Source organism: Pituophis catenifer, unplaced genomic scaffold (assembly GCF_029215685.1).
Source record: "Pituophis catenifer annectens isolate HBS135680 unplaced genomic scaffold, rPitCat1.0.hap2 SCAF_8, whole genome shotgun sequence".
Lineage (NCBI taxonomy): Eukaryota > Metazoa > Chordata > Lepidosauria > Squamata > Colubridae > Pituophis > Pituophis catenifer.
This window is the reverse complement of record NW_027256888.1, coordinates 13,356,370-13,383,610: the sequence shown is the minus strand read 5'-3', so window position 1 is coordinate 13,383,610 and position 27,241 is coordinate 13,356,370. Positions and strand designations below refer to the sequence as shown.

Here is a 27,241-nt window from a genome sequence, read left to right as displayed (position 1 = left end):
GGTCCTGGGAGGGGTTCATTTGCATATTAGCAGATAGATGGTTTGATAGAAAACATCTATAAATATTATACAATTTCACATCATCACATCAAAAGAGAAATCTGGCTCACATGCTTGTTGAACTGGAGCTAAATTAAGCTAGAGAAAAGAAAACAAAAAGCCTATAAAATATTGTAACATATCCTAGATAAAACAGGAAGTGTACATATTTAGAAAGACACTACAGTGTTTCCCCGAAAATAAGTCCCTGTCTTATATTTTTTGAACCCCAAAATAAGCACTTGGCCTTATTTTGGGGGAGGTCTTATTATTTTGGAGTGGAGCAAGATGGGGTTTCTCTTACCATCTTACCTGATTTCCAGCTCTGTCTCCCTAACCCTAACCAGAGGAAATGGTGGGGACCAGCTGTGCATGCGTTTAAATTTATTTATTGTTTATTTATTGGTTTGATTTATATGCTGCCCTTCTCCGGAGACTCAGGGCGGCTTACAATGCGTTAAGCAATAGCCTTCATACTTTTGTATATACCTGCTTAGTAGGGCTTTTGCACACACACACCCCAAAGCGGTGTTCTTTTTTTATACAAAGTCAGCTTATTGCCCCCACAAACGGGGTCCTCATTTTACCTACCTTGAAAGGATGGAAGGCTGAGTCAACCTTGAGCCTGGTGAGATTTGAACTTGCAGTAATTGCAGGCAGCTGGTGCTATTTAACAGCACTTTAGTCTGCTGCGCCACCAAGGCTCTTCCCATATTCCATATTCCCAAGTTCATATATGTGTAGGAGGATGTCGTCATATGTGTCCACTGGTTCCTAGCTACAAAGGATTTTATTTTGCTGTTTCAGGAACATGGCATCCCAACTGATATGGGATATGCTGTGGCTCCACACCATTCCGGCGTCTATCCTGTTCATGTTCAACTTTATGATGCCTGGAAAAAAGTTTGGAATATCAAAATCACCAGTACAGAAGAATATCCACATTTAAAACCTGCACGGTACAGAAGAGGTTTCATTCACAAAAACATCATGGTGAGCTGTGGTTTTTTTTTTTTTTTTTATCCTGACTTTTCTGATTACTGTGATCCACGAAAAAGTATAAGAAATATTTGAAGAGCTATTTTTAGTTTATTATACCCTACCACGAGGTTGTAATTTATTTCAAATGTCTTTTATGCAGAGCTGGGATTCACTTAGCTTCCCTACCGATTCTCAAATGGAGGATTTGTGCATGCTCAGTAGTTGCGCATTATATCCGGGTGAGTGGGTGGAGCCTCCCGCAATCATCGCTACCGGTTCGTGTGATCCGGACAGAACCGGATGAATCCCACCATTGCCTTTATGTTAAAATGGGATCAAAGATGCTTTGAAATTTTTAAATTTGTCAAAATGCAGCTAGTATTGCTGAAAAGCAGCTAGAGCCGGATGTTCAGCCATCTTTTTTATCTAACCACTGATGCTGTGAAAAGGCTGTGAAGAGGCTGATGTTAACTTTAAGGATTATGAGTGGGATCATCTGTTTTAAAACCGCCTGTTTATTGATGGGATGGCACTTTGAGATCAAATCCAGATACCTTTCTAAGTATTTCATTGCTATTAGGAATATGTTTGGAAGCCTTAGCGTAAATCCGAGTGAATATATGTGTATGTTTTAGTTACAGTACATATCAGTGTTTAGGATATTGAGTTAGAATGTTAAAAGTATGCAAAGTATTGTCAAGCATAGAAAGTTAAAGTACCGTATTTTCCGGCGTATAAGACGACTGGGCGTATAAGACGACCCCCTACTTTTCCTGTTAAAATATAGGGTTTGGGCTATACTCGCCGTATAAGACTACCCCTCTTCCAACGCACACCAAATAAAAATTAAAAAACATCAGATTTGATTTCAATATGGTAATTTTAATTCAAATGCTTATGCCTTTCCAAGAATCTAGTACACCAGGATACAGTGGCCTTAAATCTGTTGCTGTGATCTGGGTTAGATTTGGCCCACTAAAGTGCAAACAAACGTATTTTATTTCGTGTCACTACATAACTGTTTTGGCGATGCTCATTCACCATGTCTGCTACATGTTTTTCGAGTTCTGGCCAATGTGGGGTGCCTCTTCTTAATGCACACTTACCCCTTGACATACTCTTTAACGCTTTTACATTTGCTTTCCAGTCCCGAACCATCTTTTCTGTTACTCCATATTGTCTTGCAGCAGCACAGTTATTATGTTCCATGGCAAAGTTTACAACTTTAAGTTTAAAACTGGCTTCATATTTCTTTCTTCTTGCTGGTGGAGCCATGATGGGGTCTTGACTGTTATATTTGTATACTATACTGTATGTACTGTTGCTGTACTATATGTATTGTTGCTGTACTGTAGAGAAAGGTAATGGGCTACGCTACGTGTAGTGGCAAGAGGGCTATTTTGTACCAGGTTTTTTTCCTTCACCCATGCAGCCTTGTCATGAATCTGAGTTGCTGGCACTGACTGATGACGCTACGGAAGCGCCGACAACATTGACAGGAAGCTGTGCCGATCTAGTCAAGGCTGCATGCTGCTGAATGCTGGAACCAGCTGGCTGCTGAGCGGAGCTTCTCCCAGGCATCTAGGGGGGTATTACGACGCTCCGACTTCCCCAGCTGACCCCCACTGATGGCGAGCTCCACCGGTCTGGGGAAGTCAGAGCGTCGCTAATATCTCCCTGGATGCCTGGGGGAAGCTCCGCGCAGCAACCAGCTGGTTCCAGCATTCCAAGGCGATTCCAAGGAGGTCCACGGTGAAAGCGGCGCCGCGGTCGACCTGGGCCAGCGCCTTGCACACCTGGCTCTGCGTCTCCATTATGAGAAGCTCCATGCGACTTCGCATGTCTCCGCCCCAGTCGCGCAGCTCTCGCAATCCGCTCACCGGAGGAGCCATGAAGTGCTCACACCGCCTTGCCAGATCTTCCTCGTCCTCCTTTCCCCATGGCTTTTCTGGTTGCTGCTGCTGCTGCCGCCGAGGCTGCTCCTTCATCTCCGCCTGCCGCACCAGACCCAGCCCGGCCAACACCGCCGTGGCTCCCGCAGTCCAAGCGGATCGGCACCCGGGCTCTCAGGCGAAGGGTGGGAGTGCGCAGCGCACTTTCCTGGCTTGGCACCGATCCGGATGGCTGCAGTAATGGTGAGAGCGGGCAACCTCGGGAGAGCCATTTCGGGACTCCGTTTTGCACGTGTAGCGGATCCCAGTTACCAAGAAACCCGGAGAAGAGGCACAAGGGGGGTTTATCAAAAAGGAGCTTTAAAAGAGGTCTCGATACAGAGGACGCGGCGAGCATGGACACTGTCCACACAAACAGGCACCAAAGTCTCGTTGCGGCAACGTTAAGCCGCGACTTTACACGCCTCCTAGTTTTAGGCTGCTTGTTCCAATGCCTTCGCGATAAGCCGGCAGAATCAAAACTCTTTTTTTCTTTCTTTCCCTCTCTCTCTCTCTCTCTCTCTCGGCGGCTTTGAACCCGTGGAATTGGGGGGGAGAGGGGGAATGTTATCAGCAACAAACAACAACAAAAAGTGTGTGTTTGTGGAGAGGGGAGGTAGTGGTAAAGGCGGCAGACCGGGTTTTTTTTCCCCAAGCTGATCTCTTTCGCGGCGTATCCAGCCCAACCCCATTCAGAAGAAAGGCTGCAGCCGGAAAGAAACGGGGGGGAAAGACATCTGCACCTTTTGTTACATACACACACACGAAACCCACAGTTTTCTGGCCTCTCGCGCAGATCTGTTGTGGGGTGGGGTGGGTGGGAACCACATAATTCCGGGAGGCGAAAAGGGGCGCAGGGATATTTCCAGAAATGAGCGAAATAATGCAATCCACGCAGCGATGCCCATATTCAGATTCTACCTCTGGCTGAGAGAAAACTGCCTTGAAAGTTTCTCTGCCCCCCCCTTTAAACCCAAGACCCTGCCTCGTTTGCAGACTAGAGCACTTCTTTCCCCCGCCCGATTAGCCCAGGTTAAAATCTTAAAAGCTCGGGCGCCCCTCAAGCCGCTTCTCCCGACACCGGGATGAACGAGAAAGCCGTTTTAGCTTCACCTATTCTTCCACACACACCCCTCCACCCCGGAAGGTAACTTAGCGCTGCTCCAGGATGTTCGCTTCGGGCTCCTTGGAATCGCTGCCGGGCGGTTCTTCCCGTTGGGGCGATGGTGGGTGGCTGCGAGCCTGGAAGAGGTGGTGAAATGCAGAGCAATACCTCGTGGGGAAGGAGTTCGCCGTGGCTCCCGCAGTCCAAGCGACGCCGATCGCTGCCACCCACCATCGCCCCAACGGGAAGAACCACCCGGCAGCGATTCCAAGGAGCCCGAAGCGAACATCCTGGAGCAGCGCGGGCCGGCCCGGAGGCTTAAACCCTGGGAGCCCAGGTGCCGAATCCCGCACAGCAGAAAAGACATGACAGCCGGTGCCCAGTTCCTTCTGCAGCCATCCGGATCGGCGCCAAGCCAGGAAAGTGCGCTGCGCACTCCCACCCTTCGCCTGTGAGCCCGGGTGCCGATCCGCTTGGACTGCGGGAGCCACGGCAGTGCTGGTCGGGCTGGGTCTGGTGCGGCGGGCGGAGATGAAGGAGCAGCCTCGGCGGCAGAAGCAGCAGCAATTACAACCGGAAAAGCCGTGGGGAAAGGAGGACGAGGAAGATCTGGCAAGGCGGTGCGAGCACTTCATGGCTCCTCCGGTGAGCGGATTGCGAGAGCTGCGCGACTGGGGCGGAGACATGCGAAGTCGCATGGAGCTTCTCATAATGGAGACGCAGAGCCAGGTGTGCAAGGCGCTGGCCCAGGTCGACCGCGGCGCCGCTTTCACTGTGGACTGCTGGGAAAGAAAGGAAGGTGACCCGAATTCTGGGGTAGAGTGGGGACGCGTTCCTTTCTCGTGGGCCGCGCACTGCCTGGCACCTCTTGTAGGTTGGAACTAATTTGGAGTACAGCTTCCCCTCAATGTTGCTGGTGCTCCCAAAGTGTCATCGGTCAGCGCCAGCAACTCAGATTCGGGTACCCGGCGTATAAGACGACCCCCGACTTTTGAGATGATTTTCCTGGGTTAAAAAGTCGTCTTATACGCCGGAAAATACGGTAATAGGTACATGTAAGTTTTATGTTATATTTCTACATAATATTCGTATTTTAAATGAAAAAAATCTCATGTTTGAAAGTGGTTGGATGGGCCTATCTTATTTTATGGTGATAGTACTAAAGTTGCTGGAATTACTATTTTTTCTAATAAATGTATTTTAACACATGTATGTATTGGTTATGGTTATGGATCAAGAATATTTGGATACCAAGGGACAGTTTTAACTTCTTCTTTAAATATGTTTTACATATGATACTAGATAATTTCTATAGTCCTGCAAAAAACAATTCTGATTAATTTCATAGATGTCTTTCAAACTATCTCAGATAAATTGCCTTTGTCTTTCTATGAGGCTTTGTCCATTTTCTATATGCTATATGTGATTTTATGCAATTTAATCATGTTTCTCCACCTCCAATTATCATTTTCTTGTCTGAAGAATCATAATTGATTCCCTGATGTTTTTCTTAATAAAATTATTCAAGCTCCTTAATTATTTTTGTTGCTGGATTCTGTATCATTTTCAGTTCTGTTATATTCTTTTTCAAATTATTCCAGATAAGGATATATAGTAGCACAGAATTTCCAGGGATGTTAAAGTGTTGGCAGTTTTATTTTCAGCCCCATTCCTAATTATCCTTACCATGGAATCACGGAATCTCTGTTTTTCACAACAGCCACACACAGGGTCAGCAACTTTGTTGAGCCATCCACTATGGCCTCAAGGTTTTTTTCCTGGTTATTTATAGATCTCATCAGTAAGTATTTGGAGTTTGGTCCCAATCTGTATCGTTTACATTTAAATCAGGGATGGGCTGCTGGGGGTTCGCAGGGTTTGGGAGAACCTCTAGCTAAGATTCTGTGCAGTTCGGAGAACTCCCAAATCCCACTTCTGGCTGGCCCCACCCACCCCACCCCTCCCAGGAGTCCCCACACAGCCCATTTTGGATACAGGTAAGTGCTGGGTGTGTGCGGAGGCTCAGGGAGGATGAAAAACGGGCCTAACGGAAGTTCGGGAAGGCTGGAAACGGGGCCGTTTCTAGCCTCCAGAGGGCCTCCGGAGCCTGGGAGGCCATTTTTGCCCTCCCGGAGGCTCAGAAAAAACCTCTGGAGCCCAGGGAGGGCAAAAACACCATGCCCCCACTGTGGTGGAGGAGGCCAACTAGCCATGGCCACGCTCATCCAGCAGCTGGGCAGAGAACCCCTTGCTAAAATTTTGGAAGCCCACCCCTGATTTAAATGATCTTGCCTTGTTTTCCCAAGTGAAGAGATCCTTCTGGAACATGTTTTACCATCCTGAACAGTATCTACAAATGTAGCCTGCTCCCTATTTAATCCTAAATTAATTTTAAAAGTCCCAGTCCCAGTTCAGAAGCCTGGGGATCAATTTTTTCTTCTATGAATAAAATTGCTGATTTAGTCTTACTCTTTGATGTTGTTTCTTCCTACCCAATTAGTTATCTAGGTTTTTTTATAATCTTCCATTTTATTTGTTTGCTATTACATTTATATGCCACCTTTCTATTGATATATATTGATATTATATTTTATATTATATAAAATGTAATAATAAACTCAGCATAATTTATTTTTAAAAAGCTTCATGAAAAAGGTACATTTTAAAAGATACATTTTATTTCTAAATAATTTGAGAGTGGGGGCCAATTTAGAAATAACCGTAGCTTGGAAATCACACAATAAACAACTTCTTCCCAACTTTTTGGCAGCAAGGACATTTTCAGGAAAATCTATTAAGTATTTTTAACAACTTTTATGAGGAACTTTGTCAAAGGCTTTTAAAAAGCCAGGCACATAAAGTTGAAAGGTCCATATGCCAGTTGACACTGTCAAAGATCTCTTAAAAGTCGAGTTAGTATTTTCTTTGTTGGGATCCATGCTGGTTTTCCATCACCATGACTTATTTCTTTACATTTTTATTTTTTATCTACAACTGCAACACTTCCAAACAATTCTAAAGAATTATTTTTTTAAAAAAACAAATCACTGGGTACACAGAAAATCTATCATAACTCTTCATGTAGATCTTCTGTAAAAATATTATATTTCCACTATACATATTGGCATGCTGTTATGGAAGAATGTAGTGACTTGCTAGGCAAGGAATCGTTCTTTAATAAAGCAGACAGACCATAGCATGCTGGTTGGAAGAATTCTATATTTTAAATGTTGTTTTATTGACAAGTATATAGACATCTTTTTGAAATGATCATTTATTTAAAAAGCTATTTCTTCCAACTCCAATATCAGACAAAGCGATGGGAAAAAAAAGAAACCAACAGGGCTTTTGAAATTGTCCATCAAAGGTTAATAATTGGAGAGTGGAGGCAAACATATTGTCTAAATATAATACTTTGGAATTTATTTTATTTTTATTTAAAAGACTAACAATTATTTTTAAATCAGCAGCTGCGTGTATATATTAACCGATTTGCCTATCTACTGTAAACTATATTTTTTTTTTCTTTCCTACTCTTTTAATGATATGTATTTCGTGGTCATTCTTCCTGACAAATGTGCTGTTTACTTTGTGTAGTCTTATGTTTTGAAATAACATTAAAATAATAGTCAAATCTATAAAATATAAAGACTTACAGAGGAAAATTATAAGGGTGAGCCCCATTACTTGACTCACTTCCTACTCACTTAGCCATTTGAAAACATGCAAATGCAAGTAGATTAATAGGTACCACTTCAGTGGGAAGATAATAGTTTTCTGTGCACCTTTGGTGTTTAGCCATGCTGGCCACATAATACGGAAAATATCTTCGGACAACTCTGGCTCCCTTGGCCAGGAAATGGAGATGAACACCGTGCCCTAGATTCAGACATAACTGAACAGGGAAACCTTTACCTTTTTAATCTAAAATAAGCGTTGCTTATCCTAAGCTAGACAATGCACTCTTTTTCGTTCTCATTATTGTATATAATCTTCTACAGGTTCTTCCTCGACAAACTTGTGGCCTTTTTACTCATACAATTTTCTACAAAGAATATCCTGGTGGTCCAAAAGAACTAAACAAAAGTATACAAGGCGGGGAATTATTTTTCACAGTAGTTCTCAATCCAGTAAGTAGTTTAAATTATTTGAACAAAGATAAATGCTGAGCATACCTTAAGAAATATTGACTAATAGCATTATTTTACTCTTGTTCTTTAGTTATATTGATGATGTATTCATTAATACATGTAAATGTTTTACAAAATGTAATAATTTTGTATAATCTCCATAATTTCTTAATAACTATCCTTACCATTCTTCTTATTACTTGAAGCCAATGATGTTAGCATGTGCTTTTGGAACAATAAACATGATTGAAATGTCACTAAATGGTTTCAGGAAGCCTAACATCAGTCTTCTACAGATTCCAGGTTATAAATAAATTATTTTAATTATATAGAATAACAAATATCAAATGAACAAAGTACAAAATAAAGAGCTGCTGCTTTGTCACTCATGCTCTGATTTTTTTTTTTTTACCTTACTGGAGTTAGAAGGCTTAGAATAGAATGAGTTCCTCTGACAGATATAGAGCAAACTACTTTAAAGCAACATATAAGTGTGGGTTCTTTTTTTACAAACAGGCTCTGTTTGCACAACACATTTTGCTGGATAAAGGGAAAACCAACTGTTCTGGAGTTTTTGAAACTCTAAAGAACAGGTCTTAGGTTTAGGGGTGGGCTGCTGGGGGTTCGCAGGAGTTTGGGAGAACCTCTAGCTAAGATTCTGTGCAGTTTGGAGAACCCCCAAATCTCACTTCTGGCTGGCCCCGCCCCACCCCTCCAGGAGTCCCCACTTGGCCCGTTTTGGATGCAGATAAGTGCAGGGCGCGCCTGGAGGCTTGGGGAGGGCAAAAAACAAACCTCCGGAGCCTGGGGAGACCGTTTTCCACCTCCCGGAGGCTCAAGGAAAGCCTCCGGAGCCCGGGGAGGGCAAAAATGCCCCCCCATTCTGGTGCAGGAGGCCGACTAGTCTACGCCCATCATGGCCATGCCCACCCAGCAACCTGGAAGAGAACCCCTTGCTAAAATATTTGAAGCCCACCCCTGCTTAGGTTGGAAGGGAAGATCAAATGACCCCAACTATGTATGTTTATTTCTTTGTTTGTTACTTTTATTGAAGAGCTGAAGGGAGTAAATATAGCATTGATCCCTCCAGTTGCTTCACAGCAAAATCCCTGTTTCTGTAAACTCATTGAAATGTTGGTACTAATGAATTTATAACATTTATTATAAATATTTTAATGATTTGAAACTGGCAAACTACTAAACATTTCTTTTTATTAAAACATCAAGCTACAAGTTAATGTAATAAGGGAAATATTTAAATGCTATTCCTGTTAAATAAGTAATCTGGAATAATTTAATGCTCATATATTATTACAAGACGGTAATAAAATATTCTTTTGATATCTGCAACCATAACTATATCTATATCTATATCTATATCTATATCTATATCTATATCTATATCTATCTATCTATCTATCTATCTATCTATCTATCTATCTATCTTTCTATCTATATCCCAGAAACTAGTGAATTGTGATTTCACTGAACTAGGGCTGCATAATATCTTGGTTTACGTAGGTAGAACCTGGCTAAAGAGACAAACACATAAAACCTACGAAAAAGAAAGAAAAACAAATATTGTACCTTTACAGGGAGGATACATGAGATGAGGGTGTGGCTAACTGATGAGGCCTTATAAGGCCGAAATAGATCTATCTTAGTCTCCCAATGGGCAGCAGGGAGCTTGCTGGCTGCTGGAAAAAAAGCCTTAGAAACTAGTGGATTGGGATTTCACTGAACTAGGGCTGCAGAAAAATCTTGGTTTATGTACGAAGAACCTGGCTAAAGAGAAATACACATAAATACCTACGAAAAGAAAAGAAAACAAATACTGTATCTTTACAGGGAGGATACATGGGATGAAGGTGTGGCTAACTGATGAGGGTTTATAAGCCTGAAGTAGATCTATCTTAGTCTCCTTAGTCTCCCAATGGGCAGCAGGGAGCTTGCTGGCTGCTGGAAAAAAAGCCTAGAAACTAGTGGATTGGGATTTCACTGAACTAGGGCTGCAGAAAAATCTTGGTTTATGTAAATTTCTACTAATTAGTCCAAAATAGATCTATATTAGTCTCCAAAAGGCAGCAAACTGCTTGCTTGCTGTCTGAAAAAGCCTAGAACTAGTGGATATGATTTCACTGAGCTAGGGCAGCATTTTGAACATCTTAGTTTATGTAGGAAAATACAGGCTGAGGAGAAATACATACATACATACATACATACATACATACATACATACATACATATTATATATATATATAATCTCAGGTAAAATTCAAATTTCTTTGGTGCGTCCAGTTTTCAGCCATTCTAGCAACTGTAGGGATCATGAGGTCATGGCCGAGAAGCATTCAGGTATCAAAGATATGGCTAATTGCATAATTCTGCTCCAGAGTCATTGAATATGCTCTACTTCTAAAAAAAAACTTAATGAAAATAAGAATCCAGTTCAGGTAAGCAGGCAGGGAGCAGTGTGGTTCCCTTTTCCAACCCCGATCACCACCGGAATTCCCACATGTTAGAAATGTGGGAATCCCGTAGATTTACATTTTTAAATATGTAGATTTATAGGAACAAATGTAACATTCAGAAATATTAGTAGCTTTTGTAGGTAGTATCTTCTAATCTGAATGTGCACCCTTTATGAACTGAAATGAACAGAATTACTTTTTTAATATTCATTCTACATAAAACAACTATTGTTGTTATTCACCTTTTATATTTTAAGAATAAATGTATTAGAAGTATTTCAAGGGGGAAAATGGAGCCTAATTTTAGCCACACAGAATTGTATAAAACTTGATAGTGAATTTAAATGTCTGTGCCATTAGGACAAAAGTGGCATTCAAGGACAAAAGAGGTATTCATATAATCAAAAGCGGTGTCAAGTTTCTTGGTTTTTTTTTTCAGTATATCAAATAATATAAAGTATACATTACTATTTGTGAACATTTCATTTTTCTCAAGCATTATAACTTCCAAATTATTCAGACTAAGGAATCTTAAGGCCTATTGAGAAAACCATTCTTTGCTAACTCTATTTACTGGAAATGGAAGAGCTTTTGCGCTAAAATAGTTCATCTAGCAAATTCCTAATATGCACACATTTATGTGGAATTGGTTTATGCTCCCCATATTGCTGGCTGATAGTAGCTATAAAATTATTCTGGCAGCAAAGCCCATTGTGTTCATAAAGCATGCAGGCTGTTTAAATTCCATCAGATTATGTAAAGGACATTGGGAGCTCATAATACATCAACTTTTAATACTGGCTATCTTTATGAAAAGTATGATCTACCCATGGTAGACCTGACAAACAATCAATGCCAGGGGACATATTAATTCACAAAGTGGAAAAAAGAAGAATTTTCCCATTACTGATGCTGTTTAAGGAGGGGGCATGTTAAAAATAATATGTAGGTTTGTTCCATCCTTGATGAAACTTTTCACCTAGATTGCCATAAGTGTATCTTACAGACCACCTTATCCAAACAGAGGAAATAGACGAATTCTTTTGCCAATCAGTTAGCTAAAGTGTGCAGGAAACTCACTGTCAGACTGGCCATAACTGTAACCTCTAAATAGAAAAAATCCTTGGCTCCATTTGTTGAGAAAGGTATAGTTTTATTAGAAGTCAAGTGTATTGCAGTATTGCATAGCCAGAACTGAGAATTGTGCACCCAAATGCCTGAGTTTTTTTTTTTTTAATTTGATTTATATGCCGCCCTTCTCCGGAGACTCAGGGCGGCTTACAATGCGCTAAGCAATAGCCTTCATCCTTTTGTATATTTATACAAAGTCAGCTTATTGCCCCCACAAACTGGGTCCTCAATTTACCTACCTTAGAAAGGATGGAAGGCTGAGTCAACCTTGAGCCTGGCGAGATTCGAACCTGCAGTAATTGCAGGCAGCTGGTCTTAATAACAGGGTGCTTTAGACCACTGTACTACCAAGGCTCTTCTGTTCTACTGTTCCCTCCCTCAACTGTCCCTCGCTGCCCACCCTACTGTAACCAATCAAGCCCATGAAAGATGTTTTCATAAGGATCAATCCAAGCGCAGCTTGGTATGTGACTTGTTAAAGTTGGGGTTGAATCAGGGGTGAAATGCTCCCGGTTCAGACCGGATCGCCTGATACGGTAGCGAGGGCGGTGGGTGGTTTGGAGAACCTGTAGCAAAAATCCCTGCCCCACCCCATGCCCAGCTGAGCCGCGCGATCATCAGAAGCTTTTTTTTTAAAAGCATTTTTTCTACAACCTCTGGCCGAAAAAATGCTTTTAAAAGTAAAAAAAAAAAAAAAAAGCCTCTGATGATCGTGCGGCTCAGCTGGGATCGTCAGAGGCTTTTAAAAGCATTTTTTCTACAACCTCTTTGGCCGATCAGGTTGTAGAAAAAATGCTTTTAAAAGCCTCTGACGATCCCAGCTGAGCTGCCTGACTGAAGAGGTTGTAGAAAAAATGGTTTTAAAAGTTAAAAAAAAAAAGTTGGCCATGCCCACTCAGTCACATTACCCCACCCCCACCAAGCAACGCCCACAGAACCGATAGTAACAAATTTTACATTGCACCACTGGGTTGAATGATATAATATATAATAGAAGATAGATAATAGAAGATAGATAGATAGATAGATAGATAGATAGATAGATAGATAGATAGATAGATAGATTCTTAAATTTGGGATATCTGAGTAATGAACACTACCTACTTTGCTTGACTTTGGATATGACAGTTGACAATTTATTTCATATCTTATTACTTCAAGAAATGCTGGTAGAAATGCTGGCTACCATTGTGATATTTCTTTCTTCTCAAGTAATTTTGACAGCATTCTGCCAGTTATCTGTGATAAGCCTTCCTTGTGGATCCATTGCTAGGATTCTATGTCTTAAGCATTTGTCCTCTGCTCTTATTTCTTTCTTCCTTGGGCCATCCCATTTCTAGTACGTAAGGAATTCAAGAGTGTGAATCTTTTGCACAGTGGAACAGTTACTATAATAATTTTGCTACATTTATTAGAAATGACAAAAATTACATGGGTCATTATGTATTTTGTTGCTCCAGCAATGCTAAAAGTCTTGTATAGAGTTATCTGTTGATGTGAAAGAACATGTCTAAGGGAGTGACCAGCCTGAAAGTATTGAGGATAATATCTAGCTTAAGAAATTTACATCCAGAGGCTATCTAGAATCTGTGAAAGCATACTTATGCATCATTTTTTAAAAAAAATGTTCCTTTGCTTATGGCCCTGATGGCGAACGGTGGCACACAGAGCCCTCTCTGCAGGCATGCCAGCAATCGCCCCAGTCCAACTCCACCATGCATGCGCGTGAGCTGGTCTTCAGGTCCCTGCCGCACATGCACGAGATGCTGCGCCCCATTTTGGGCCTGGAAAGCTTCCTCCACCAACCTGGAAGCTAAAATAGAGCACAGGGATGCTGCATGAGCCCCCCCCCCCGTGCCCCATTTCGGGCCTGGAAAGCCTCCTATACCAATCTGGAAGCCAAAACGGGGGACGGGGGGGCCTGGGGCACTTGCGTGGGGGTCCGGGGTGCATGTGCAGGGAATGCATGCATGTGCGGGTTCGGGGGGCATGCACAGGGAACATGTGAGCATGCACAGAGCTGGAGCACATGCACGGGTGGGCGCTCACATTGCATTTTGGGGATTTGTGCATGAATACGTGCATTTGCGAGCGCACAATTTGGCCACTCGGCACCAAAAAGGTTAACCATCACTGGCTGATGGCTTCTGAGGGAGATGTTTAATATGGATTACTTGTGCAGCAAATATTTTAAATCAGCAGGTACAACCTGTTGGTTCAAAATTTTTGCTGCAGAAGTAATCCATATTAAACATCTCCCTCAGAACCTATAAGCAAAGGAATATTTTTTAAAAGAATGCTGCAAAGTATGCTTTCACAGAATAAAAATCATTTCAATAAGGTTTCAACTTAATAACAAACATTAAATTAGCTGAAAAATGAAATGTGAGATCCAGATAATTAGTATTTCCTTTTGTTAAATCTAACTTTTTGAATGCTATACGTTCATCAAGTATTTGGATTTATATAATTATATAATGTTCCTGACATACTTAGTTCTGTCACTGCCTTCGTTTTAATCCTCAAGAAAGTTTGGATGGAAATTTGAAATGAAGTTAATAATAACCTATTGCAATTTCTGCTGATATTGATAAAAAAAATTTCCTGTTAGATCCCAGTAAATACACGGGTGGTGTTTTTGCATGCATGTATCTTTTCTGCTTTTATTTAGATTCCAATGCTTTCTAGCCATAGTTGGTGTCCCCAGTCTCTACTCAAAATAGCGAGCAGTCAAAAATACAGTTTCTGAACAATAATTTGTTCCTGCAAAACAGTTTACATGCCTTCATCTCAATAGTAATTTATCACAGTAACCTAACAGAAGACACTGCAATTCTGTTGTCCTTGGAATCTTTTGCGAAATATTTTTGTGTAGATACTGAAAAAAAAGTTGTCATCATTTTTCATGCCTGGGTTTTATCTGTAATTTTATAACAGTTGGAAAAATACTGCAATGAAAATATTTGAAATGCCTTTCTGTACTGCATATGAATGCTGGTAGAATGCATTCCTATATCTGAATACCAATGGTCCAGACAACAATCAGATAAGCAATTTCAGACCAAACGATGCCTACGGAAAACCTTTATTTCAACCTTTATCAGTCTAGTGTCCTCTAGATAAACTGGACTTCATCCTGTCAACTTACAAAGCAGCAGGATTTAAAACATCTGCAGGGAACCAGATAGGAAAAATTATTTTAATCATCTCTGTTTACCTCAGGAAGCTAATTCACAGCTCAGTCATAAGGCTCCAACCATTGCCTCCCAGGTTAGAGATGGACACTATGTAAACAAATCGCAACCATCCAGGCTCTCTAAAGGACTCATTAAGTATTGGTTAATTGGAAAAGGCAGGAAGAAGTCTTGGAAAAATACCAACTTTCCTGATACATTTTGACTGCAGAGGGCAGGCAATTAGCTCTTTTGGATGACATTCCATTTTTGTCTCATAAATAGTTTTTGTCTCGGTGAGTTTTCCTCCAAGTCAAAAAGAAAACAGAAAAGTTGAATTAAGTATCTAGAGCCGTGATGGCGAACCTATGGCACGCGTGCCACAGATGGCACACGGAGCCATATTGGTGGGCACGCGAGCTCAGCTTTTGGGCCTTCTGGGCTCACTGGAAGTCAGCAAATAGGCCATTTCTGGCCTCTGGTGGGCCTCCGGGTGATGGGGAAGGCTGTTTTTGTCCTCTCCAGGCTCCTAGAAAGGCTTTAGAGTCTAGAGAGGGTGAAAAATGGGCCTACTGGGCCCACCATGCCATCGCGTGCCAAAAGCAGGGGAAGTGTGGAGGGGTCGCGCACACATGCACGGGGGCGAGGTGCATAGAATTATGGGTGTGGACAAGCGCGTGTGCGACCCCCCCCCCCGCACTCCCCCTGCTTTTGGCACGCGATGGCAGAAAGGTTAGCCATCACTGATCTAGAGATTACAGAGGTATTGCCAAGCTTAAATGTGACATCTATAAGAAGGTATTTTAGGATAACAGAATAAAAAAGTTCGAAGGGAGGTCTTGGAGGTCTTCTAGTTCAAGCACCTACTTAGGCAGGAAACCCTATATCATTTCAGACAAATGGTTGTCCAATCTCTTCCTAAAAATTTCCAGTGTTGTAGCATCCACAACTTCTGAAGTAAAGTCATCCCACCAATCAATTGTTCTAACTGTCAGGAAATTTCTCCTTAGTTCTAGATTGCTTCTCTCCTTGATTAGTTTCCACCCATTGCTTTTTATTTATTTATTGTTTATTTATTGGCTCGATTTATATGCCGCCCTTCTCCGGAGACTCAGGGCGGCTTACAATGCGTTAAGCAATAGCCTTCATACTTTTGTATATACCTGCTTAGTAGGGCTTTCGGGCCCCCTAAGCGGTGTTCTATTTTATACAAAGTCAGCTTATTGCCCTCACAAACTGGGTCCTCATTTTACCTACCTCGGAAGGATGGAAGGCTGAGTCAACCTTGAGCCTGGTGAGATTTGAACTTGCAGTAATTGCAGGCAGCTGGTGCTGCTTAACAGCACTTTAGTCTGCTGCGCCACCAAGGCTCTTTTGTCTTGCCTTCATGCGTGAAGGGTATACATGATACCTTTTCAGTCTTATTAGGCATCTGTTCCATACATTTCAAGTTATAAAGTACTGCAATTGGAATCTTTTAAGAATGTAATGCTTTTCCAAATATTAGATTCAAGACTGGGTTTTTAAGATGGGTTTATTTGGGATTTAATAATATCAAATATGCCCACTTGGTGTGCATTTTGTTTAGATTTGCATTGTCATTTAAATATAAGGTTATCAAGTACAATTAATTTACAATCATAACTCTAACCCCAATTTATACTGGAGTTCTTTTAACTTCTATAATTCCAACAGGAATTTAGACACAGGCATACGACCAGGCCTGAATGACCAGTGATGTTCTTGCAAGCCTTGCCAGGAGTAGGTCAGGAAATTTGGATTTGTGTACCAACTGAATCAATCTGATAAATTAGACTTCCTCCTGCCCCTATTGTCTTCCTTAGATGGTCTTTTCATCACTCCTATTTTTATTCATGACTCTCTTACCTTTGCTTTTGATTTTAATGGATTTTTAGAATTGGTAACAAGCTTGGTAAATTTGAGATTTTCCATATATTTTTATCGTACTTGCAAACTTCCAAAATTTGGAAGCGTGACTAAGCTTCTGGGTATTTTCTATAATGCCAATTTGATTTTCTAGATTTCAGTCTTCCAATACTAGTCATCTCTGAGCTCCTAGCCAGTGTTTTTGCCTCTTCTTCCCAGGTACCCACTGCCAATCTCTCTACTTTTTCCAAAAACTTTGAATTCTTCTGCACTATTTCTTCTTCCTAAGCCTGTCCCCTATTGTATGTATATACAGCATATACATATATCTGTATACATATATACATCAGGGCTGGTATTCACTTACTTTCGCTACCAGTTCACAAATGTGAGCATGCACGCTCGTGCGTAACACCTCTGCGCATGCGCAGAGCATCAAAAACAGGACATGATGATGTGCGGGTGGGCGGAGCTTCCCACAGCCGCTGCTACCGGTTTGCCCGAACCGGATAAAACCAGCTGAATACCACCACTGATATACATATATTCAGGCAGTTTCTCAAAATCAGTAGGCCCATTATTCCTTTCTATGCAGATGTTTCTGGGATCAGCTTGTACACCTCACAAAGGTTGCTTGTTAAATTTGTCTGCCATGTTACAAGGCATCTGAGAACAGAGCTGAGCATAATATCTAGTGTCTGATCAGCTGTTGTGCATCTAATGGCCCAGCATGACAGCAAAACGGATCAGCACTATTGATGAGGCCTGAGGCACTGGAATATACTGCCTGTTAAAAATTTACCACCACTTTACTGCCTGAAACTCATACCCTAGATATAACAGTCAGTGTGGCTTCTTACTCTGTTCCCATATGTTCCAGGGCCAGATCATGATGATAAAGCATGTGCAATTAATTTTTTTTTTTACTGCATTGACAGGTGTCAGCTAGCAGCCTTGTTAAGGTTTGTGGACTCTCTCAAGAGGAGAGATTAGCTAATAAATCTCCCACCTGGCATTATGTGACCAAATTGCAGAATACTTTGCTGATGAAAATAATTAGATTTGTCTTATCCTTGAATCTGCATGGACCGATATGGTAGAAAGGGAAATATATTGCAGAGTTAATAGAGATCCTGTCACTCCAGGTGGGTTCCATGTTCCACTTAGCTTCTTAGGTGGGGATTAGACATGAGATCCAAGAAGTGATAAATGCCTCATTAAAAGAGAGGTGTTTTTTGACGCTTGAACAGGGCCCTTCTTAACAGGTTCTTTCTCAATCAGACTATTTTTGATTATTGCAATTTGGTATCCAATCTATCCTTTTGGGGAATCTATTGAGATTTCCACGGTGCTTTATCAACCAGGATGCAGACCTGGGTTGCTCTGAAAACCACCTTGAACCCACAATTATCACATACTGGAAAAACCTGAGAGTTGATAAGTGACAACTGCCAGGAGCATATTACATCAGTGCTCAATCCCTGATCGCTGATAAGCTTGTGACTATAATTCTAGTTCTAGTTTTGACCTACAATGTAATTTTACCTCAAGCAATTGTCAGGGTTCCGAGTAATGCATCCACTGAGAGAAGAACTCCGAGACAGGTAGATTCCTCAAAGAACATCTTTATTGGGCACACCGTATCGGCACAGCTAGTGAAAACCAACTCTAAAAGTTCCAGCGGTTTCCCCCGTAATTAAAAGAGCAAATATTTCCTCCCAGGTGTCACCGATCACATTGTCCAATGAAGGTAACTAGGAAGTTGCTCGCCACTCCTCTGCCATCTGTCGGGATGACCTTGGTTCCCACAGGAAAACTTTTTTGTTTTTGTTTTTTTATTATTATTTTTTTTTATTAAAAAATTTATAAATTTTATTAAAACACACATTTGACGTTTACACAACATATGACATATAAATAGTTTATCCTTTTTAAGCATTGTTTCATAGTGGTTTTCCATCTGATACTTCATACTTCTTCCCCTTTTTCTTAGTCTAATACTCCTTCTTTTTCCCCTCCTTCTCTTTTTCTTCTCTTTTTTTCTCCTCCTCTATAAAGATCCCCCTATAAAGATCTATATATTTTGATTATATCTTTACTGTTTTACATTTCTACATTCTTATTATATACATATAAAAAGAATTATATACATAATTGCACCACTCAATACATATACTATATATATATTTTGTATTTCTGTTCTTTTCTCCTTGTATTTATTTTTCTTTATTAATAGTATTAAACCAATTATACCATTTATTCCATATTCTGTAATAGTCTGTCTCTTCTTTTTCTTTAATTTCTTTTGTTATTCTGTCCATCTCAGCGCATTCTAAGATCTTATCTATTAGTTCTTCTTCAGTTGGGATTTTTTCCTGTTTCCAATTTTTTGCATATGTTATTCGTGCTGCTGTTAAGATATGTAGTATCAAATATTTTATTTCTTTGGGGTATGGTTTTGTAAAGATTCCTAACAGGAATGTTTCTGGTTTCTTTTCTATTTGTTGTTTTGTTATTTGTTCTATCCATTTCTTAATGTTCGACCAAAATTTTTTTGCTGCCGGGCAGCAAACTTTTTTGTTTTGCTAGGTAGCCGGTCTATCTTCTCCCCCCCACCACCACTTCCCTTCCCCCTTTCAATGTTCGTGGCAACTATGAGGCAGGAGAAAAATGGCATCAGCCAGGTCAGCTTCAGAGTTGACAGCAATCATGGGGACCATCTTTTTCAGTCAGAATGAACACATCCAGTGGATACAGCAGAGGAAATTCCTGTGAGATAAAGACCTGAGGCAAAAAGAGGATGCTTTTCTGTTGTAGCATCAACATTGTACAAAAGACTCCTTGTAGTTATTAGGTTTCCCTCCTCTCTCGCCCCCCCCCCCCCCCATCATTGTCCTTTTAGAATGCAGAAAAGACAAATTATTTCAAAGGACCTTTGGGATTTGAACTTTGTTTTGCTGATATGTTATTCATGTCAGGCTGTGTATTCCACTGTGAAGTATTAATTTAGAATGACAGGTTAAGGCGTGACTGTTACTGAGGTGGTTTCAGCTTTAACCACGGCCATTTTAATGTTTATAGTTACTATGGATACTGTATTATACATATTGTCATATTGTAAGCGTTGTAAATGCTATGTGTTGGTGTTATAAATCATAATGAAATTTGCTGTTTGTGATAAAACATTATTATTATTATCATCGTTGGCGCAGAATATGAAAACGATGATTACCACCCTCATTGTTCCAAATTACTGGATCCTATGGGAAGGCTACTTAACAGAATAATACCACTGCATAAGACATAGTGGCTCAGTGGCTAAAACGCTGAGCTTGTCGATCAAAAGGTCGGCAGTTCAGCAGTTCGAATCCCTAGTGCCGCGTAACGGGGTGAGCTCCCGTTACTTGTCCCAGCTTCTGCCAACCTAGCAGTTCGAAAGCACATAAAAAATGCAAGTAGAAAAATAGGGACCACATTTGGTGGGAAGGTAACAGTGTTCCGTGTGCCTTTGGCGTTTAGTCATACCGGCCACATGACCAAGGAGACGTCTTTGGACAGTGCTGGCTCTTTGGCTTTGAAACGGAGATGAACACCGCCCCCTAGAGTCGGGAACGACTAGCACATATGTGCGAGGGGAACCTTTACCTTTAAGTGTATATATGATTATAATGCATTCTGGTCTTTTCTGTCTCTTTGACCTTTGGTGAGCCATGACAAGAGCACCATCATTTTATTATAGGAGAAAATTGAGAATCCAGTTTTGCTCTTTGGCTCTTAGATAAAGACCTCAGCTGGATCTGTTGTGTCTCTATCTACCTATAAGCCCTGTACCCATATAGGGTGCTGTTGTTACTAGGGATTTGCACAGTTCCGTTATTTGAGGGCCCAGATTGAAAACAACGTTTAAAAATACATGTTTACTTTAATATAATTTTTTATTAGAAAACTATGGAACATAAAAGAAAAAGGTGAAAAAAAGAAAAAAATATGAAAGAATCAAAGAAAAAGTGAGAGAGAAAAATAATCTAAACATGCAATTTCCGATGTTCACTGCAGCAGTTACAAACATGGTAATTACTATTTCCAATATCCCAAATTACATATCATGGGTCCCTTCTTCCTGCAAAGAAAGGGATTTCCTTTGATCAATAAATCCCCAAATCCCCAATTCATTTTTATCCATTTTCAGCAAAAAAAAAAAAAAAAAAAGTCCATAAAGGATTTTCAGTATTTTACAAAGTAATTGTTGCTCCCTCCTTAAAAATATTTGTATGTTTTCTTGTAAGAATTGCTTGTATCAGGTAACTTTTGTGAAAGGGATTATTCAGTGGTGGAATTCAATTCTTTTACTACTGGTTCTGTGGGCGTGGCTTGGTGGGTGTGGTGTGGCTTGGTGGGCGTGGCAGGGGAAGGATATTGCAAAATCTCCATTCCCTCCCCACTCCTGGGGGAAAGGATACTGCAAAATCTCCATTACCTCCCCATTCCTGGGGGAAGGATATTGCAAAACCTCCATTCCCACTCCATTCCAGGGGAAGGATACTGCAAAATCCCCGTTCCCACTCCTGGGGGAAGGATATTGCAAAATCTCCATTCCCTCCCCACCCCACTAACCTGCTTTCCAGCTCCATTCTCCTGTGCAGAGCAACAAAAGAAGACCCAGACGATCAGTGGGGCCAGTCAGAGGTGGTATTTACCGGTTCTCCAAACCTGCTGAATACTCAAAATTTCTGCTACCGGTTCTCCAGAACCTGCTGAATAGCACCTCTGGGATTATCCATGTCTGTTTATCATTAGATATATCCAATATTTGTGAACCATAGAGCTGTGAGTAGGGAAGGCAGGTGCAAACATCTCTCTTTAATCCTCAGGCATGGAGAGCACTGTTTTTTGTTATCCATCTTTAAAAAATGAATTCCTGTCACCAATTTAGGCAAATATATTCAAGCATAGCTGGAAGACTAATTCATTATTCTGTCACTTTGTAAGTCTAATGGAGCAAGAGCAGCTGTTGCTAAGTCTCTGAATACCTCAGATGGAACTCTTTTGAGTAATAGGATGGCAAAATCAGGAACTCTACATAGTGTACACAATGCCAAATTAATTGGAAAATAGATGGTCTGGAAGTTAAACATACTCTTGTGGCCTGTAAACATTTGTTCTGCATCTAAAATAACTTTGTTATATTTAATTGAATGGATTTTTGTTTCCAGCCCATGAATGAATCTTTAAACATCAATTATTTCATTTTAATAATAATAATAATAATAATAATAATAATAATAATAATAATAATAATAATAATAATAGTACCTTGAAGGGTTACATGACATTACTTCTTTGTGCACATTAAGCAAAATGTGATGTGACTTTAATGCCACAATTAGGCTCAGGACAAAAAAATATGTCAGGAAGATGTTGAACAACTTCAGAATGTGCTGGTAGAATAGCTTAAGGCCAATTTAACATTTTTTCTCCACAGTCTGCTATAACTGACTTATTTCAGTTAATTAGTGGCAGGTCTTATTTTTTTAAAAAGGGAATTATTACTACCAATGTTTCACAACTCTGAATGCAGTATAAAAGAAATTAGTATCAGCCAATCTATCTTTATTAATTTGCAAAGTTCAGTTGTAAAATCCAGGCAAGAATGTTATATATTTTTCATACTTCCTGTAATGTTGCTTTAGAATCCAAAGGCTTAATGGCCAGGGTGGGTTCTATTTACCTTTACTACTGGTTCGTAACAGGAGTGCATGTGCGCTTCTGCGCATGCGCCGACCATCAATTATGATGTCCGGGTGGGTGGGCTGAACCTCCGGGACAAACCCACCACTGCTGATGACCATGTATGAATAATCTTCCACATTAGTTTTGAGCCCATATTTGGCTCTGTGCCTAAGATACCTGAATGAATTTGTTGATAGGCTGTTTGCTGTTTGCAAAATTGCTGGGAGGCAGAGGCAGATTTCTTTTTCTACCAAAAAAGGGAGGTGTGTTTTATAGTCCAGAGCGTCTCATAGTCCGAAAAATACGGTAACTAACACATATATACATAAAGTCCTCCCTAGTTGAATGCTGATTGGTGTACTATAACAATATTAGTTTCCCACCCCTTGTGAAACAGGCCAAAAAAAAGTTCAAACTGTTAAACTACTAAATCTACTTGCAAATTGTTAGCCTGTCATCTAGAAACTATATTAATAACAAAATGTTCTCTTGAATGGCTCCTATCCTGCTTTCCTTCAAACAAGCCTTGAAGATGTGTTTGTCTGTCTGGTTCTTCTTACGCTGTGATAAGTCAAGGTATCCTTTGGGAAGGTGTGGGTGGATCATTTCATCCTGGTTAACCATTGTGCTTTCCCTTCCAAAAACCATTGTTTTGATATTTTTATTGTTGTTTGCCACCGAAAGTCATCTTTATACACTTCACTTTAAAAGAAGAAAGAAAGTGCTACTATTCTATAGCATTCTTAGGACTACAATGAAATTCCCTTCAGGGAAAAAATAATACCTATTTTACCTGAACTACTAACCTTTTCAGTTTCTGTCGCTCTTCTTCTTTCAGTACAATGCTAAAGGTGTTGGCAGAAAAGGAATTATTGAGAAGTGAATTGACATTATAAATGTCAGAGGTCACAAAGGAGTAAGAACTAAGCGTGGCTGTTAAAAAAATCAAGTTTATATTCTATCGGGAAATTTTCCTGTCTAGTGCCTTCAAAAATAACAGTTCAGTTTTTGGTCTGCTTATGGTTTAAGGACGAAACATTTTTTGAAAAAATGAAAACGTTATTTATGTGGATGGTGGAATTCAATTTTTTTTGTACCGGTTCTGTGGGTGTGGCTTGGTGGGCGTGGTGTGGCTTGGTGGGCATGGCTTGGTGGGTGTGGCAGGGGAAGAATACTGCAAAATTTCCATTCCCACTCCACTCCAGGGGAAGGATACTGCAAAATCTCCATTTCCACTCTACTCCAGGGGAAGGACCCAGATAGTTGGGGGCAAATATGCTATTTAGTATACTGTCTTTGGTGTAAGCCGCCCAGAGTCCTCGGAGAGTGGGCGGCATAGAAATATGAATAATAGATAGATAGATAGATAGATAGATAGATAGATAGATAGATAGATAGATAGATAGATAGATGATAGATGATAGATGATAGATAGATAGATGATAGATAGATAGATAGATAGATAGATAGATAGATAGATAGATAGATGATAGATAGATAGATAGATAGATAGATAGATAGATAGATAGATAGATAGATGATAGATAGATAGATAGATAGATAGATAGATAAAAAGATACTGCAAAATCCCCATTCCCACTCCACTTCTGGTGGAAGGATATTGCAAAATCTCCATTCCCACCAGTGGTGGCTTGCTATCGGTTCGGTCCTGGATCGGGTGAACTGGTAGTGGCGGCGGGAGGTTCAGCCCGGACACTTCTGCGCATGTGCAGAAGCATCGTGCCTCAGCACATGCGTACCCACGAGCGAACCAGTAGTGATGGGTTTTGAAACCCGCCCCTGATTCCCACCCCACTCTGGGGCCAGCCATAGGTGGTATTTGCCGATTCTCCGAACTACTCAAAATTTCCACTACTGGTTCTCCAGAACCTGTCAGAACCTGCTGAATAGCACCCCTGATGTGGAAGAAGATTTCTTTCCTAAAAAGAAAATTCTTTCTTCTCAACATCAATATAAGTTTGGCGTTCAGTTGAGGAATTGTGTCTTTCTCTTCATCATTAGAAAATAATAAAGGGTTTACTACAAACCCTGGCTGGGGAATTATGGGAATTGAAGTCCACACATCTTAAGGGCCCCTATTTTGAAAAACGCTGAGAACAAGAACTACAAAGCAATACGAAGTAAAACCTTAGTCTTAAGGTTATATTGCTTTGCTTAATCTATTTGTATTGCTGTCCAGTTTTTTAAAGAGCATTCCCTAAAAAAAATTGAGAGGGCCAGTATCTTTTTGAATGGGCTTTATTGTTAGTTCTGTCAGGGTTCCAAGTAACACACCCAACAAAAGAAAATTCCAAAGCTTGAAATTCCTCAGAGCTACTTACTCAAAGCTCAAAAGCTATTTTGATTAATAAATTATTTTACTTAGTTGTATTAGTTTTGTTGTTTTAAATACATTAAATGTGTTGATTTTATTCTTGCTCTATTGTTAACCAGTTAGAGACATTAATAGTTCTTGATAAATCAACAAAAACAAAAATAATAATATAATACAATAAGTGACTTATCATCCACTGCTGCCAATCCATATGCTATGATCAGTTGTATCAGCTCGTGGTAAAAAGTGATTAAGTGGCTTGCAGATTTCAGAGTAAAACCCTCTTCTTATTTTATGGATAATAATAATAATAATTGGCTTTCCATACTCTCATTTTAAGTAACAGCTTAAAATATTCTTGTTCAGATACATCTTGGAAGAATTAGACTTCCTTTAAAATGAATTCTTAAATACTCCACATTGTGTTTATTTAGTCTATTATTTGAATTTATGTTTATTGAGTATTATTTTTAATATTTGTTGTGCATCCTTTTGGGCTACTTCAGATAATAAGAAAAAAATAATATCATCCATGACTTGTCAAGCCTCCAAGTAACATGTCCCAAAAATTAAAATCCAAGGCAGGCATCCATCTTCCTTTGTAAATCCATTTATTAGGAACACATTAAATTGGCAAGGACTTGGTGTAATTCCGACTCTGAACCGGATCTGGAATTACACTCAATAAAAGCAAAAGTTTGAGACTTCCCTCCTGAGTCACAATCTCCAATCAATTGTCAGTCCAAACTCACGGAAAAGGAATGCTACCTAGACATAACATTCCCCCTTTATCTTTACACCTCCCCTTTCAACAGTTAGAAAGAGGCGAGCCTGAAATGATTTTAAATTCAGTTACTACAAACTTAAAGGCTAATAGAAAAAGAGCACAAAGGCGACAAAAAAAAATATGGCTACACATATGTCATTTTCAGGGTTGGCAGGATTATTGAACTGATTGATCACCAATACCTGTAAGTGTTAAGTAATAGGAAAAAGCTTAGCGCCTTGTTCTTATGGAAGTCCATTTAAAAAGCAATCACATTTTTTCATGTTACTTTACTGCCATCTAGTGATAGAAGTACATTTGCTTTTTGTCTTTAAGATCAGTATTTTTATGACTCACCTGTCTAATTATGGCAATGACCGGTTGGGTTTATACACCTTTGTCAATCTGGCCAATTTTGTTCAAAGTTGGACTAACCTGAAGCTGCAGACTCTACCTCCACTTCAGCTGGCTCACAAATACTTTGAACTATTTCCAGAACAAAAGGATCCACTATGGCAGGTAAGACGTGCACTGCAAGAGTCCTGTCATTTTACCTGGTGTAAATTTTAAATTTAACATATGTAATCAGTTCTTAGTGATGGAAAGGATATAATATGTACATGATAAAGAATAAGGTGCTTGACTACAAGTTTTGACTACATCAGTATTAATAGTAATATTGAAACTATGAAAATGTAATATGAAAAAAATGCAATAGTATTCTATGGTTACATCGATCAATCAGAATAGAAGTGGAAGGGACCTAGTCCAACCTTCTGCTAAAGCAGGAGGCCCTAGGCCCGTGCTAGGGTACGGGTGTCATAGGTGGCACGCAGCGCCCTCTCTGTGGGCATGTGAACCATTTTCCCAGTTCACCTCTGCTGTGCATGCACGCGCGCCTCCTGCCAGCCAGCTAGTCGTCGGGTCTCTGCCGCGCATGCATGGGAGGGCAGGGGGGTTACGGGGGGCCTGCACGTGCATGCACAGGAGGTGGGGCATATGCGGGGGGCGCACATTAATGCATGGGGGTGGGGCATGTGTGGGAGGTGTGCACGCACATGCGGGGCCGGGGGAGCATGCACGGGGGGCACATGCGCATTGCATTTTGGGGATTCGGCCATGCACGGGTGCATTTGCGGGTGCATTTGCGCACACATACACGCTCTTTGGGCACTCGGTCCGGAAAAGTTTCGCCATCAGGGCCCTAGACCATTTCAGACAAGTGACTGTCCAGTCTCTTCTTAAAAGCCTCCAGTGATGGTGCACCCACAACATCTGAAGGCAAACTGTTCCACTGGTTAAGAAGTTTCTCCTTAATTCCAGATAATTTCTCTCCTTGATTAGTTTCTTATCTTGCATTCTGGTGCTTTGGAAAATAAGATGAGCCCCTCTTCTTTGTGGCAGCCCCTCAAATACTGCTATCATGTCACCCCTAGTCCTTCTTAATCATAATAAAAAAACGATTTGCCTTATACAAAGTCTTTGAGCTAGGGAAATCTCCATGAATAAAGAGCATTTCAATAGCAGTAAAGGAAACTGTTGGAAAATGTTACTTCAGTCTT

At 40.5% G+C, this 27,241-nt stretch overlaps 1 protein-coding gene across 2 annotated transcripts in view; it reads left to right on the top strand.

Annotated features, from left to right (window-relative positions):
* Positions 1 to 27,241, top strand: part of LOC139320769 (bifunctional heparan sulfate N-deacetylase/N-sulfotransferase 3) — a 90,683-nt gene that overhangs the window by 51,272 nt on the left and 12,170 nt on the right. For both annotated transcript variants that reach the window (XM_070949213.1, XM_070949212.1), the window contains exons 4-6: positions 847 to 1,032; positions 8,058 to 8,186; positions 26,016 to 26,198. In XM_070949213.1, the coding sequence (XP_070805314.1) occupies positions 847 to 1,032; positions 8,058 to 8,186; positions 26,016 to 26,198 (498 nt within the window). The remainder of the gene's footprint in view (positions 1 to 846; positions 1,033 to 8,057; positions 8,187 to 26,015; positions 26,199 to 27,241) is intronic.